At 41.4% G+C, this 12,220-nt stretch overlaps 1 protein-coding gene across 1 annotated transcript in view; it reads right to left on the bottom strand.

The window, feature by feature from the left end:
- NRG3 (neuregulin 3) overlaps positions 1-11,950 on the bottom strand; it is a 1,094,068-nt gene extending 1,082,118 nt beyond the window's left edge. The window contains exon 1 of the mRNA XM_040320723.1: positions 10,423-11,950. Within this exon, the coding sequence (XP_040176657.1) occupies positions 10,423-11,125 (703 nt within the window). The 5' untranslated portion in view covers positions 11,126-11,950. The remainder of the gene's footprint in view (positions 1-10,422) is intronic.
- Positions 11,951-12,220: the final 270 nt, after the last annotated feature.

The following is a 12,220-nucleotide window of genomic DNA, read 5'->3' as shown; positions in this document are numbered from 1 at the left end:
CTATATTCATTGAGACACAAATGCCGCGTACACACGATCAGGCTTTTGCCTAGCCAAATCACATCATAATTCCATAGGAAGAAAATAGAACATGTTCTATATCTAAACTCCAATGGAATTCATGAGAATTTCAAATGAAAAAACTCTGATGGGGCTACACACGATCGGAAACCCGATGGAAAAATTCTGATTGTGTGTACGGGGCAATACTGTACATACACAAATGTTAAAAAGGTTTATTCACTAGTGCAAACACCTTGGTACCATATACACAATTTCTGTGAAGCCTCGTACACACAACCGAGAAACTCGACGGGCGAAACACATCGTTTTGCTCGTCGAGTTCCTTGTTAGGCTGTCGAGGATCTCGGCGAGCCAAATTTCTAAATTCCCGTTGAGGAAAAAGAAGACATGCTCTCTTTTTGGCTCGACGAGATCCTCGACAGTTTCCTCGTTGAAAAGTGTACACACAACTGTTTTCCTCAGCAAAAAAAAACCAGCAAGTTTCTTGCTGTTTTTTGCTGAGAAACTCGGTCGTGTGTACGAGGCCTAAGCAAGTGATGTTGTGACAAACTACCACCTGAACTGTATAGTACATAAACTCAAAACCTAGGGACTTGGTTTTTAAAATACCAACTTCAGTTCCTTCAATTTTAATAAAGTTTTGTGAATTGTCTCACCAGACAAAATAGTATAATTCTGTCCAGTTGGTTTTCCAATTCAGACACCCTTGGCAGACACACTATGGTGTTTCCACCATTTGGTTTTCACCACTGCAGTAAAACCAATATGACTTGGTCAAGACTGTGATTGGATAGTAAAGGAACAGCAGCTCACTCAGTAAGTTTTCTCTGTGCTTTCTTCTCCAATTAACAAGCTATATTTGCTGGAAACACAGCACTGTGCAATGCAGTACATTCTGATAAGTTTATAGTTCTGCAAATTTGTCTACCAATATGAAAGCTGATGTGTAGGGATTACAGGAAGTGAATGTAAAGACAGTTGGATTACATTGTAAAATTCACTTAATAATTTTTAATGAAGTCTAAAAAACTAAAAATGAAAACTACCTAAATTACATATATGGGGGTCAAACTTTCTTTTGGCAGTACTTCCAAACTAGCTGTAGCATATGACACTGCCTTCTACATCTCCATACTATTGCCTGAATATAAAATAGGCCTTACAGACCAGTAATGAGGTACAAGCGAGGCTGGACCAGAACTCAGCTTCAATAAAAAAGTTTGATATTAGTATACAGTAATTGAGTGCAATGGGTTTTATAGGTTCAGGTAAACCTTAGTGAAATATCTGTACATATGGGTGTATGATTTATAGTTCAAGTGGCAGTTTTCTAAACTCAAAGATTTTGTTAAGGATTCAAAGACTTGATCTTGTTAGGAAATAGATTAGAAAACTATACAAGTCATTACTAAACCCTGCATGCATGTAGCACATACACAGTCTATAACTAGGCATGTTTGCTAAATGTTACGTGATTAATCAATTAATCTATCGTCAGCCATAGCATCAAAGAGTTTCTATGCTTAGAAAATGTTACTCTGTATTACTTTGGGTGTGGCTGTGACAATACCTTTAAGGATCTATCCAAAACTGATATTTCAGCATTTGGTGGGTTTAAAAAATGTGCAATTTTCCCCCCAGCACACCTGAACACAATAATAAAAACCCAACACCTATAACCAAGACTGCTGTAGCTTGCCTCAAGCCGTGACTTCATTTACAACCTTCCACTGCAATTCTCTTCCCTGTTGGCAGCATTCGTGTAATAAGCAGATACAGGAGCTGAATAAGGCAATATTCTGAGCTGATCCAGTCTCAGGAGATGACCCAATATAACTCTATGGTTGCTCACGGTATCCTTACGAAAAGGGAAAAACTGAATTCCTGTACCTTTTGAAAACATTACTTTCACAGACTGAGCCTTTACTACTGCTTAAGTTTGACATCTTAATGAAAGTAAGTAGAATTTAGTATTGGAAGGGGTAGGGCTTAGTGCTGGGAGGGGGTGGGACTTAATATACAACCTGGACTTGGACTCCAAAAGGGCTCCACGGTATACCAGAATTGGTAGGAAGACCAACACAGATACCTAAAGATAAGATAACTGTTTTTGCCTGTTAACTTCATATATAAATATATAACATTTTAATAAATCTGACGTATGAAAAATAGATTTTTGCTTTGGAGATTTGTAATGGCCTTATATATGCTACACATCTTTTACGCCATTTTAATCATGCCATCAACCTATGATCAGAATGGAAGTGCTTTGATTGAATATTGTATTTGCATTATTACATTTTGACATTTAAAGATAAACCCTGTCTGTCTGTTAGGATTGGTAGGGGAAAACAGTATGTCGATGGGAAGGAGAACACAGATAGGTCTACTATTGTTCTATGCCAGAAAGGCAATAGTGCTAAATTGGAAAAAGACAGAAGCTCCCTCGCTAGTACACTGGGAAAACTTGGTAAACAGCAATTTGCCATTGTACAGAGAGGTATATTGGAATAGAGGACATGGGGAGAAATACGAGAGAGTATGCGCAAGCTGGATAGAGAATTCTATGACAGCCTCAGGATAAAGGGGGAATAAGGGGAGGTTAACCACACCATTGAATGAAGGGAGGGGGGGGGGGGTAAAGGTTTTTGAGTTAGGTGAAAGGGAGGAATTCAATTGTATGGAGGCTCTAGAGGAGAGCAGATGAATGTATATGTAAATGTATGCTTTTATTTTTGTATGGAATATTTCGGTAAAAAAAATGAATAAAGAGATTTATAAAAAAAAAAGATAAACCCAACAAATTTTTGTGGCCCTCGTGGTCTTTATTGATAGGTATACCGTGCCTTTTTACAGGAATCCTAAAACATATGGAATTTGACAGCTATGCTTGGCTTAAAGTCAAACTAAGCATAAAATCTCTTCTGTATCATTTTAAAAACATGCTTTTCTACTAAGAATGAATCATCCCATTCAGTGGGTTGTGAGACAAGACTGGTGCAATCCTATTCCTGAATGAAAAATCTACCTTAGGTCATACACATTTTAGTAATGTGTGTCCTTACAATCATTAGCAAATGAGCTTTATTTTATGAGCTTATTTTACAAAAAGAAACAGTAAAGCTGTTTAATAGCATAAATCATAGTTCAAATGAAACACAAAAATTATCCATCCAACTAGTGGAGGACAATGTTTGATTGGCCTGTATAGGTCCCTGTATGGTGTTGGTATTTGAAAGCCATTAGTGGATCAGTGTTGCCAACCTACCAGATTGAAATATAGTGACACAACACCAGCAGTGTACAGCAGCCCAGATGATGATGGGACCTCATGGACACAACATGCCCCTCTTGACTCACAGTGACAGTCTCTCTTCAAGCCTAATGGTCCTTCCAGTCCACTCCAGTCTAAACAGCACTGGCGGTCCCGGTCCCAGCCTGCCTTGCTCCCATATCGGAGACCCACACATGAGGCTCTGGCCGCTCTTCTTGGCTCCATTGCACCAGGACATCACACGACATGCTCAGGCACCGCTTCCGCTGGAGCTGCCTAATCACACTGTGGCAAGCACTTGGATGGACCCAGCTGGCTCCGGACCAAGTCGGCTGGGACCACAGCCTTATTTTTTACTGGAAACCTTTTACTTTTACTGGCATTTACTGGCAGGAGAAAATTGGCTGTTTTTTACTGGCTGTCAGTAAAAATACTGACGGTTGGCAACACTGTAGTGGATGCCTCCGAATGATGTTATTTTAGGTCTTTCTGGAAGAGAGACTGCTAGTGACTTGTATTCAATTTTTTATAGAAATATCACCATGGCCATGACAGGAGAGGTAGCAGGGTTAGAGGTGAATACTTGGCCTAGCTGAAACTCGAGTTCAACACTGGGTTGCCTCATATATTTATGTTTCAGCAGTGGAAGCATCATCGTAGCATTTTAGGCTAAAATACACTTTCTTACTCTCTACTTTGCATGGAGAGAGGTCTTTGTATACAATATATGTAGGTGTTATAAGTGCGTGAGGCCCTGGTTCACATTTTGCATCAGGGCTGACAGAAGCTAAAGAATACCTCCACTGCATATACATTATCTTTTTTTACTAACCAGGCAACTTTTCAAAAATAACCTTATACTGTTACCTATGTCTGAAGCTATGTGTGATGAGTTCTGTATTGTACAACACTTACTGTATGTAATCACCTTAGAGGGAGGGAAAAAATCTCACCCTTAAAGGAGTTCTAAAGGGGAAAAAAATGTTGCCTAAAATTAATTGCCTAGAATAGTGTAATGATTCTGTTAAAAAACGAGTAAATACCTATTAAATTCCTATCACCTCTGGCATTCTAGTTTCTGTTCTCTCATTCACTTCCTGGTTTGCGTCGTTCGTTCATGTAAGAACTACATTTCCCAGTATGAATTGCGGCACACCCAGTAATTCACACCTCCTTAAAGTCTCTAACACGTAGAGAACGTCCTGCCACACAGATGTAGTTCCCAGGAGGGGGTGACCACGTTACTGACCACCGCAGTAAACCCTCCCATCACGGTGGTCAGTAAAATCAGACAAGCAGGAAGTGAACAGAACAGAGAAGAAATAGAGCAACTTCTGACGAACAATGAGGAAGTGAAAAGAGGAATGTCTGCAGGTAAAGGATACTTATTATGAAAAAAACAAAATCCCTTTACAACCCCTTTAAGTTTAGCTCAGCTATGTCCATTTCCCATAATATGTTATTCTAGACCAGTGGTCTCCAAACTGTGGCTCGAGGGCCGGATGCAACCCGTTGCTTGCCTTTATCCGGCCATTGGGCACTATCCCTCCCACTGATACGAGACACTATTCTGCCATCTGACACTGACAATGGAGCACCATTTCTCCCACTGACACCACTAATGGGGCACTATTCCTCCCTATGATACCAGCAATGGGGCACTATTCCTCCCCCTAATACCAGATGTTTACTAACAATGATGCCAGGAAAATTCCCACTCCCGCTGTCCAAAGTCCGGCCCTCCAAGAGTCTGAAGGACAATAAACCGGCCCTTTGTTTAGAATGTTTTGAGACCCCTGTTCTAGACAGCACACCTAAAGGGAGGAATCCCTATTGACATCATTGCTCTTGTTGTCTTCTAATGAGTCTTTTGACACTATGCAGTAGAGACTGGAGATGGGTTAAACTCAAACAAAATAAGTCTTCACTGGCATGAGCCACCAATGACAGCTGTCAGACCGCGTACACACGGCCAAGAAACTCGACGGGCAAAACACATCGTCTTGCTCGTCGAGTTCCTTGTGAAGCCGCCGAGGATCTCGGCGAGCCAAATTTTCCTTTGCCATCAAGGAAATAGAGAACATGTTCTCTTTTTGGCCCGATGAGATCCTCGTCGGTTTCCTCGTCGAAAAGTGTACACACGACCGGTTTCCTCGGCAAAAAAAAAAAAACATCAAGCTTCTTGCTGGTTTTTGCAGAGAAACTCGGCCGTGTGTTCGCGGCCTCAGAGCATAGATGAAAAAAAAAACAGTGGTAATAAAGATATTTTTCAAATTTGCTGCTTGTCAAAAAATATTTCAAAAGCACAGCTGTTTCTTGATAGTATAGTAATGCTTTTAAACTATGCTCCTGCTCAATATTATTAGCTTTGTCTCATCAATGGTCGCCCTAATTGATTAACACACTTTAAATCTAGTTATCTAATGCTGTCTATACTTAAGCATTGAATGTCTAGTGGAATGCTGTCGTGCCCTTTATTCAAATACTACATGCAGCATATTTTCATATTACAGCAAAACTGACATGTCACCTTATCTTTCTGCAATATTCTTTGTAAAACATGAGACGATTTAGTTCCTAATATTGTTGGTGTGCTCCTTAAGGGCCTTTGCATGTAAAGTCTTCCACATCCCCCTTAGGCTTCTTCTCCAACCTCTTTGCCTTGACAAACATGGCAGGTAAGGATTTTCTTCTTTAGCAGACATGTAAGGCATAAATGTCTTAGCTGAAGCACAATCTGCCCTTCCACTATATTCTGTGATGAAAAGCTACAAGCTTTGTGGGATCAGGGTCTTCCAATTTAAGATGGTTTTGCTTAAATAACCTTTATATGCACATTTAGAAATCTTTGCACTTTCTCAATTAAAACGTCTGTGATGTTCACCAGCCTAAATAAAATAAACTTCATCTTATGTAACCTTTAATGGGTAGATTCAGGTAGGGGCACGCTAATTTGCGTTGGCGTAGCCTAGCGTGTTTACACTACGCCGCCTTAAGTAAGATAGGCAAGAACATGATTCTCAAGGCACTTACCTCCTTACTTAGGGCGGCGTAGTGTAAACGCGGCGGGCGTAAGGGCGCCTAATTCAAATGGGTTGGAGGGGGGCGTGTTTAATGGTAATGAGGCTTGACCTCACGTTTTTGACGTTTTTTTGGCTACTGTGCATGCGCCGGGTGCCTACATTTCCCAGTGCGCATTGTGGCTAAGTACGCGTACGGGCCTATTGATTTCGACGTGGACGTAAACGACGTAAATCCCGATTCGCGGACGACTTACGCAAACAATGTAAAAATTTTGAATTTCGCGGCGGGAACGGCGGCCATACTTGACATTACCATTCCACTAGAGCCTAGCTCTAACTTTACGCGGCCTATCTCTTACGTAAACGGCGTAAAAGTACTGCGTCGGCCTGGCGTACGTTCGTGAATCGGCGTATCCCCTCATTTACATATTTTACGCCGACCGCAATGGAAGCGCCACCTAGCGGCCATCCAAAATATTGCAATCTAAGATAGGACGGCGCAAGCCGTCGTATCTTAGATATGTTTAAGCGTATCTCTGTTTGAGCATACGCTTAAACTTAGGTCGGCGTAGATTCTGAGTTAGGTCGGCTTATCTACTGATAAGTCGGCCTAACTCTTTCTGAATCTACCTATAAGTATGTAATAGCATGCTCTTATCTGCTGCTGTTACAGGTCAAACATCTGCATTGAACATCTACTCTTAATTACAGCAATGTATGTTTGGCCCAGGGCCGTCTTGCAAAGGAAATCGGAGCTACGGTATCTTTTTTTTTTAATGGAGCTAACTTACTTTATTGTACGTTCTGTTCAAGGCCCAAAAGCCAGAACTCCACTATGGTAACTAGCTAGTTGAAAAGAGTGATGACTACCCCTGGTGGTTCATGCAATACAACATGTTCATAGTCTTGTTTCGTTTTACATTCACTAGGCATGAGAAGAATAATAATGATTCTATAACATAGAACATCACAGACCTAAACATGCCATTTTGGCCATGGAGATAACCAAATAATGCAAGATGGTATTATTGTATCTAAGGTGCTACTAGATGGAAATTAGAGCTACTCTGCAAATAAGGAACACTTGAAATGAGCACAGGCGAATTGCACAGCTTGCCCTCCACAATGTAACATCTTCAAAGGTCTGGTGCTATGACACATCCTAGATACACTTCCAGTAGGCTGTAGTTAATTAATCTGTTACCTTGAATATGAATTGAAATTCTCATGATGGTATGTTAGATGTGGATGCTGGCAAACCTCGTTTGTTAAAACAACTTTGGTTCAAATACAAACCATTGTGTTTTCATTAGGCATCGAACTCCTTTTTTTTATATTTTCAATCACATATGTCACGAAGCACAGCCTGATGAGCGATAAAGCAGCCACAATGTACAATCAGAAAAGGGAGATACATAAGCACTATCACTGGCAGCTTAGCACAGTCCCTAGAGTACGGGCTATCATGACGTGAAGGGCAGCACGCCGGTCATTTTTATCTGTAGTCACAGGACAGACGGGGGTCCATTATAACTAGCATTTGAACAGCAGCTGGAACAAAGCAGCAAAGTGGCTTCGAATAAACAAGGTTTTACAATGGGCTTTTCACCCATTGTATTGTGCATCACTAGAGCAGGGGATAGATACAGATGTTCTCCTGGAAAAAAAATCGACATCTCCATATGCTGCAACTTAACAATTAGGCGAAAGCAGCCTAACTTGTGTCCTGGTGTTGAAATGTTTCCTCTGACAAAGCTTAAATGAATCAGAACATCCCATCTGTGTTCAAAGGAGCATTGTCCCCATTCAAATCTCAGCCACCCTTGTTGAAAAGGCATTATTGTCTATCTGAGGTTAGCAGGGTGACTCCTGTTCTACCCAAAGTCAATGCCTGCCCTTCTCTGCACTTCTTTAAAATTCATCTTGTGTTAACAACTCTCTGCTGCCTCTAGAAAGCTCCCAGTGACCACAATGAGATTGTTAATATGTTGCAGTTGCTCCACGAGCCCCGACTGCTGCCATTTGCATTTTATTTTCTTGCACAACAGAGGGTGTTGCCACCCATTAATTATTTATTAATCATGATTCTGTCTGGTCTCTACACAGCAGTGATCCAGAGGAACCGAGCCTGCGAATTCAGGGTCCTCTCATCGAATTGTTAGAAGGTACTAAATTAGGGTGCGACATATCACAAAAAAAAAAAAAGAAGAAATATTTGATAAGATTACGACATAAATTGCTTTAGCGAAATAAAATAAGCAAAGAGACAGCTGCTTCTGCTATGGCTCATTAAGCTAAAATCATGCATTATGTTTTTCTTCCACACTTTAGCAAAAAATAAATAAATAAGTTGTGCAAATGACCTGATAGGTAAATGTTTGCACAGAACCAGAACGACCTGCGTGGAATGGAAATGTGTACGCCGTTCGCACGTCTTACACACAACGCGGCGTTCTAATGTGTTATACACAGTTAACTAGAACGCTGACTGACCCATTTCCTAGAAGTGTGGCCTGCATCCGACTGAGATGATCCACACACCCCTGGGGCAGAATTTGAGTGAAATGAAAATCATACCCAGCCAAATGCCACAGACATGAAAGGCAGATGTAACTCACACAACACAGATACCAAGATAGATACACTGCAGTTTATCTGTCATTAACTGATTATCTCAATGGTTGCCACAACCACCCCCCCCCCCCAACCCTCACTGCATATAAGTCCTCGGAAAATGCCTCTCCTGGCCACCGCTCTAGAGTTATTGCCTTGTTTGCTGTGTTGATTTACGAACAGCTTTTCCCAATTTTCCATTTTTTTCCCCATGTCAGTTCAGTATCATTTTCTCTGCAGATGGGTTTATGTATCCCGAGGCTTGCGAACAAATGGATTTAATCAAGGAAAAATAAACAAAAAAAGAAAAAAAAAATCATTTAAATGAATAAATGTCATTACAGGATCCTCTAGCAAAATAATCACAGATTATCATCCAAGAGACACAGCTGGGATTACCCTTTCATGAAATGATATTCAATAGCTTTCACTGTCATACACATCTAGGAGGCATGCAGAGAATTTCTGAAATCCCTTTAAAAAAAAAAAAAAATTATAATGACACTAGAAATCCTATTTTTTACTTATTCGGAGGACTGCTGGGGTTATCGGGATTTCTTCATTGTCCTTGTCCCAAATAACCTTCATAGGTTGCAGGGTTCTCATGTGAAAGGTTACAAGCATTTCTCAGTGCAAGCATCATCCATACATATCAGGCTTGATGCTAATATTATGAACACCAAAAAGCCAATAAACATCGCCCAGATCTAAAAACAAGGACTATACCAAAAAGCATATATGTATATAGATGAAAATGTAACCTTCCTGCATGCTCCCAGCCATCCTTTTTCCATCAATTACAGGATGGCTAGAAAAGTAGCAATAATTCTAGTTATTCAAGCAATCTTGTGCCAGCATTTTCCAGAGATGCTGATACATAAGTGTGTTTAGAATATGCAACCATAAAATAAATTCAAGCATAACCACTACTCCACTCTACATAACATATCTAAGAATGTATTAGTGACCTGAATTGCCTATATGATTGGAAAAAAAACAAAAACAAGATACTGTCTGTGTGCAGGTTTCATTATCACGTCAATATTATCCGATCACTGCTATTTTTTCTCATTGCAGAGCTTTTACACCTCCCCGGGTACTGAGATTTTTTAGACTTGCTGCAGAGTCTAACATGCATCACTGAAATAGTAGGCATTCATTAAAATTTTTCAACAAATGGAAACTTAAGGAAACACATTTAAGCAGATCTGCAGTGACAGTGCAGTGGTTTCACTGTAGCTTAAAATGAAAAAAGTTAACCCATCACTGGCTTAAGACACCTGCAACGTGCTGCCATGTGGAGGTGGCAGATGCACCCCGGCGGTGCGAGAGTTAAAACTCTTTCCCAGGAGCATTGATACATTCCGCTCTTTTACATGAAAGCTTCTGCATATTCCTCAGCCCTTTCCACACCCAAGCCAGTATGAAAGGGCAGCACGTTACTTTTTTTTAAATGTTTATTTATTTTTTTGGGTGTTTTCTACTTACGATATTTGGGCATAGTGGTCGTTTCCAGAGTGGTAGACTCCTGAAACCGAGACTGTGTCCAAGACTGGGTGGAAACATGGAGAAAAATTTTGTAGGTAGAGGTAGAATATTCCGTGGTGGGCCAGATGGGCATTGGCTCTGTGTTGGGGGTCCCTGGAAGTGGGCGTGACGCAAAAGTGGTCGTGCTAGGGGGGACAGTGGTGGAGAGAATTGTAGGAGGGGCAACCGTATGGCGCACAGTTGTGGTTCTAGGGTTTGGCCGGATGGGCACTCTGCTTCCCGGGATACGAGTTGGCGCCCGGGTGGTAGTGGTTAAACGGGTGCTAATTTGATTGGGAGTCCTCGTGGTGGTGGTGGTGGTTGTAGTCTCCATACTTTTTGGAAAAGAGCTCGGTTTCGAAAGGAAAATTGGGTCCTGGCCCATACCCTTGGAATCCATTAAATCGGGAGGGACATAATCCTTCACAGAACCCACTACGATCCACTTTAAAAGCATAAGACTCAGACCCAAGCCAATGAATCCAATTAAGAGAGGCACTACACATAGCCACGTCTGTTGCCTGTTCCACACAATGCAGTCACTACACCGCACCTCCCGAGGGTTTGGTGCCCCATCCTCTTCTTCTGTAGTGTTTCCACCTGCAGCCTCTTCAGCAGCTGCTGGACGTACAGGTGGTGAGGTGGAGGCAGCCCCTTCGCTCATCCTATATTCCTTTCACCCCCCAAAATACATGAGCGTCGAGAAGCTGGATCATCAGCACTTAAGTAGGCTCCCCACAAGGAAGGGATATCAATCCCAGCATTCAAATGTCACAGATAATTAACAAACAAACATTCCTCCATTAGATTCTCGTACAAAGCATAAAGAAAAGAAGAAAAAAAAAAAAAACAGTGCTGAATCAGCTAAAAAAATTCCATCCATCCAAGATTTAACGTGATATTCATCCGAGCATCTCTTCACTTTGCTCTCCTCTCTCGCCTGCCTCCTGTGCAGATACACCAGCCTTCTTTTTTTTTCCTTTTTTTCCCAAGCATCCGTGTGTCCCCCCCCTTTTCCGTCTATTCGATTAGGCACCACATTCCTGTACACGGGAGCTGCCTTTTCTCTCTCCTCCGCTTCTCTCTTAGCTAGAGAACAGATGCACCAGCGTTCTTCGGCTGTTTCTTTCAAAGGCGACAGAGCAGCAAAATGCACCTGTTATTCAGCAGTCCCTGCAACCAACCCTTGGCCAGCACTTTAAGAGAGAGACCAATCCGAAGCTAGAGCTAAGGAGAGTCTGAGCCGTGTGAGCCAGCAGCAGTAGCAGTATAGACACCAGCATAAGCATTTAACAGAACACAAAATAAGCCATAGGGGGAAAAAAAACAGCTTCCGACGCGCAGTATGTATGCATGAATATATGCATACACATATACATCCATTTAGGCTGGGCTTTTAAAAAAGAAATAAAAATGAATGGGATAGAAAGCTGCTTTGGAAGCCTTTGCAGCATCAATTGGATCTGCTTCTAGCAGAGCAAAAGGCAGACTGGCTTTGGAAAAAAAAAAAAAAGAAAATGAAAAAAGGCACCTCCCCCTAATGCCTAATGGTAGTTTCTTAATGCGTACAAGATAAATAAATGATCCAGGAAAATCCCTCAGGAATAGTCTGGCAAAATCTTTTTTTTTTTAAACAGGTTTGAAGACCCTCCTATCACTGCTAATATAATAAATGGCTGTGGTCTTTTGCACCCTGAGACCTGTGGGGGATGCAATGTGATGAGCTGCTCCAGCGTGTGAACGTTTTTCAATCGTTGTA

Source organism: Rana temporaria, chromosome 8 (genome assembly GCF_905171775.1).
Source record: "Rana temporaria chromosome 8, aRanTem1.1, whole genome shotgun sequence".
Taxonomy (NCBI): domain Eukaryota; kingdom Metazoa; phylum Chordata; class Amphibia; order Anura; family Ranidae; genus Rana; species Rana temporaria.
The sequence above is the reverse complement of the archived record's forward strand: the minus strand, read 5'-3'. Positions and strand labels throughout refer to the sequence as shown.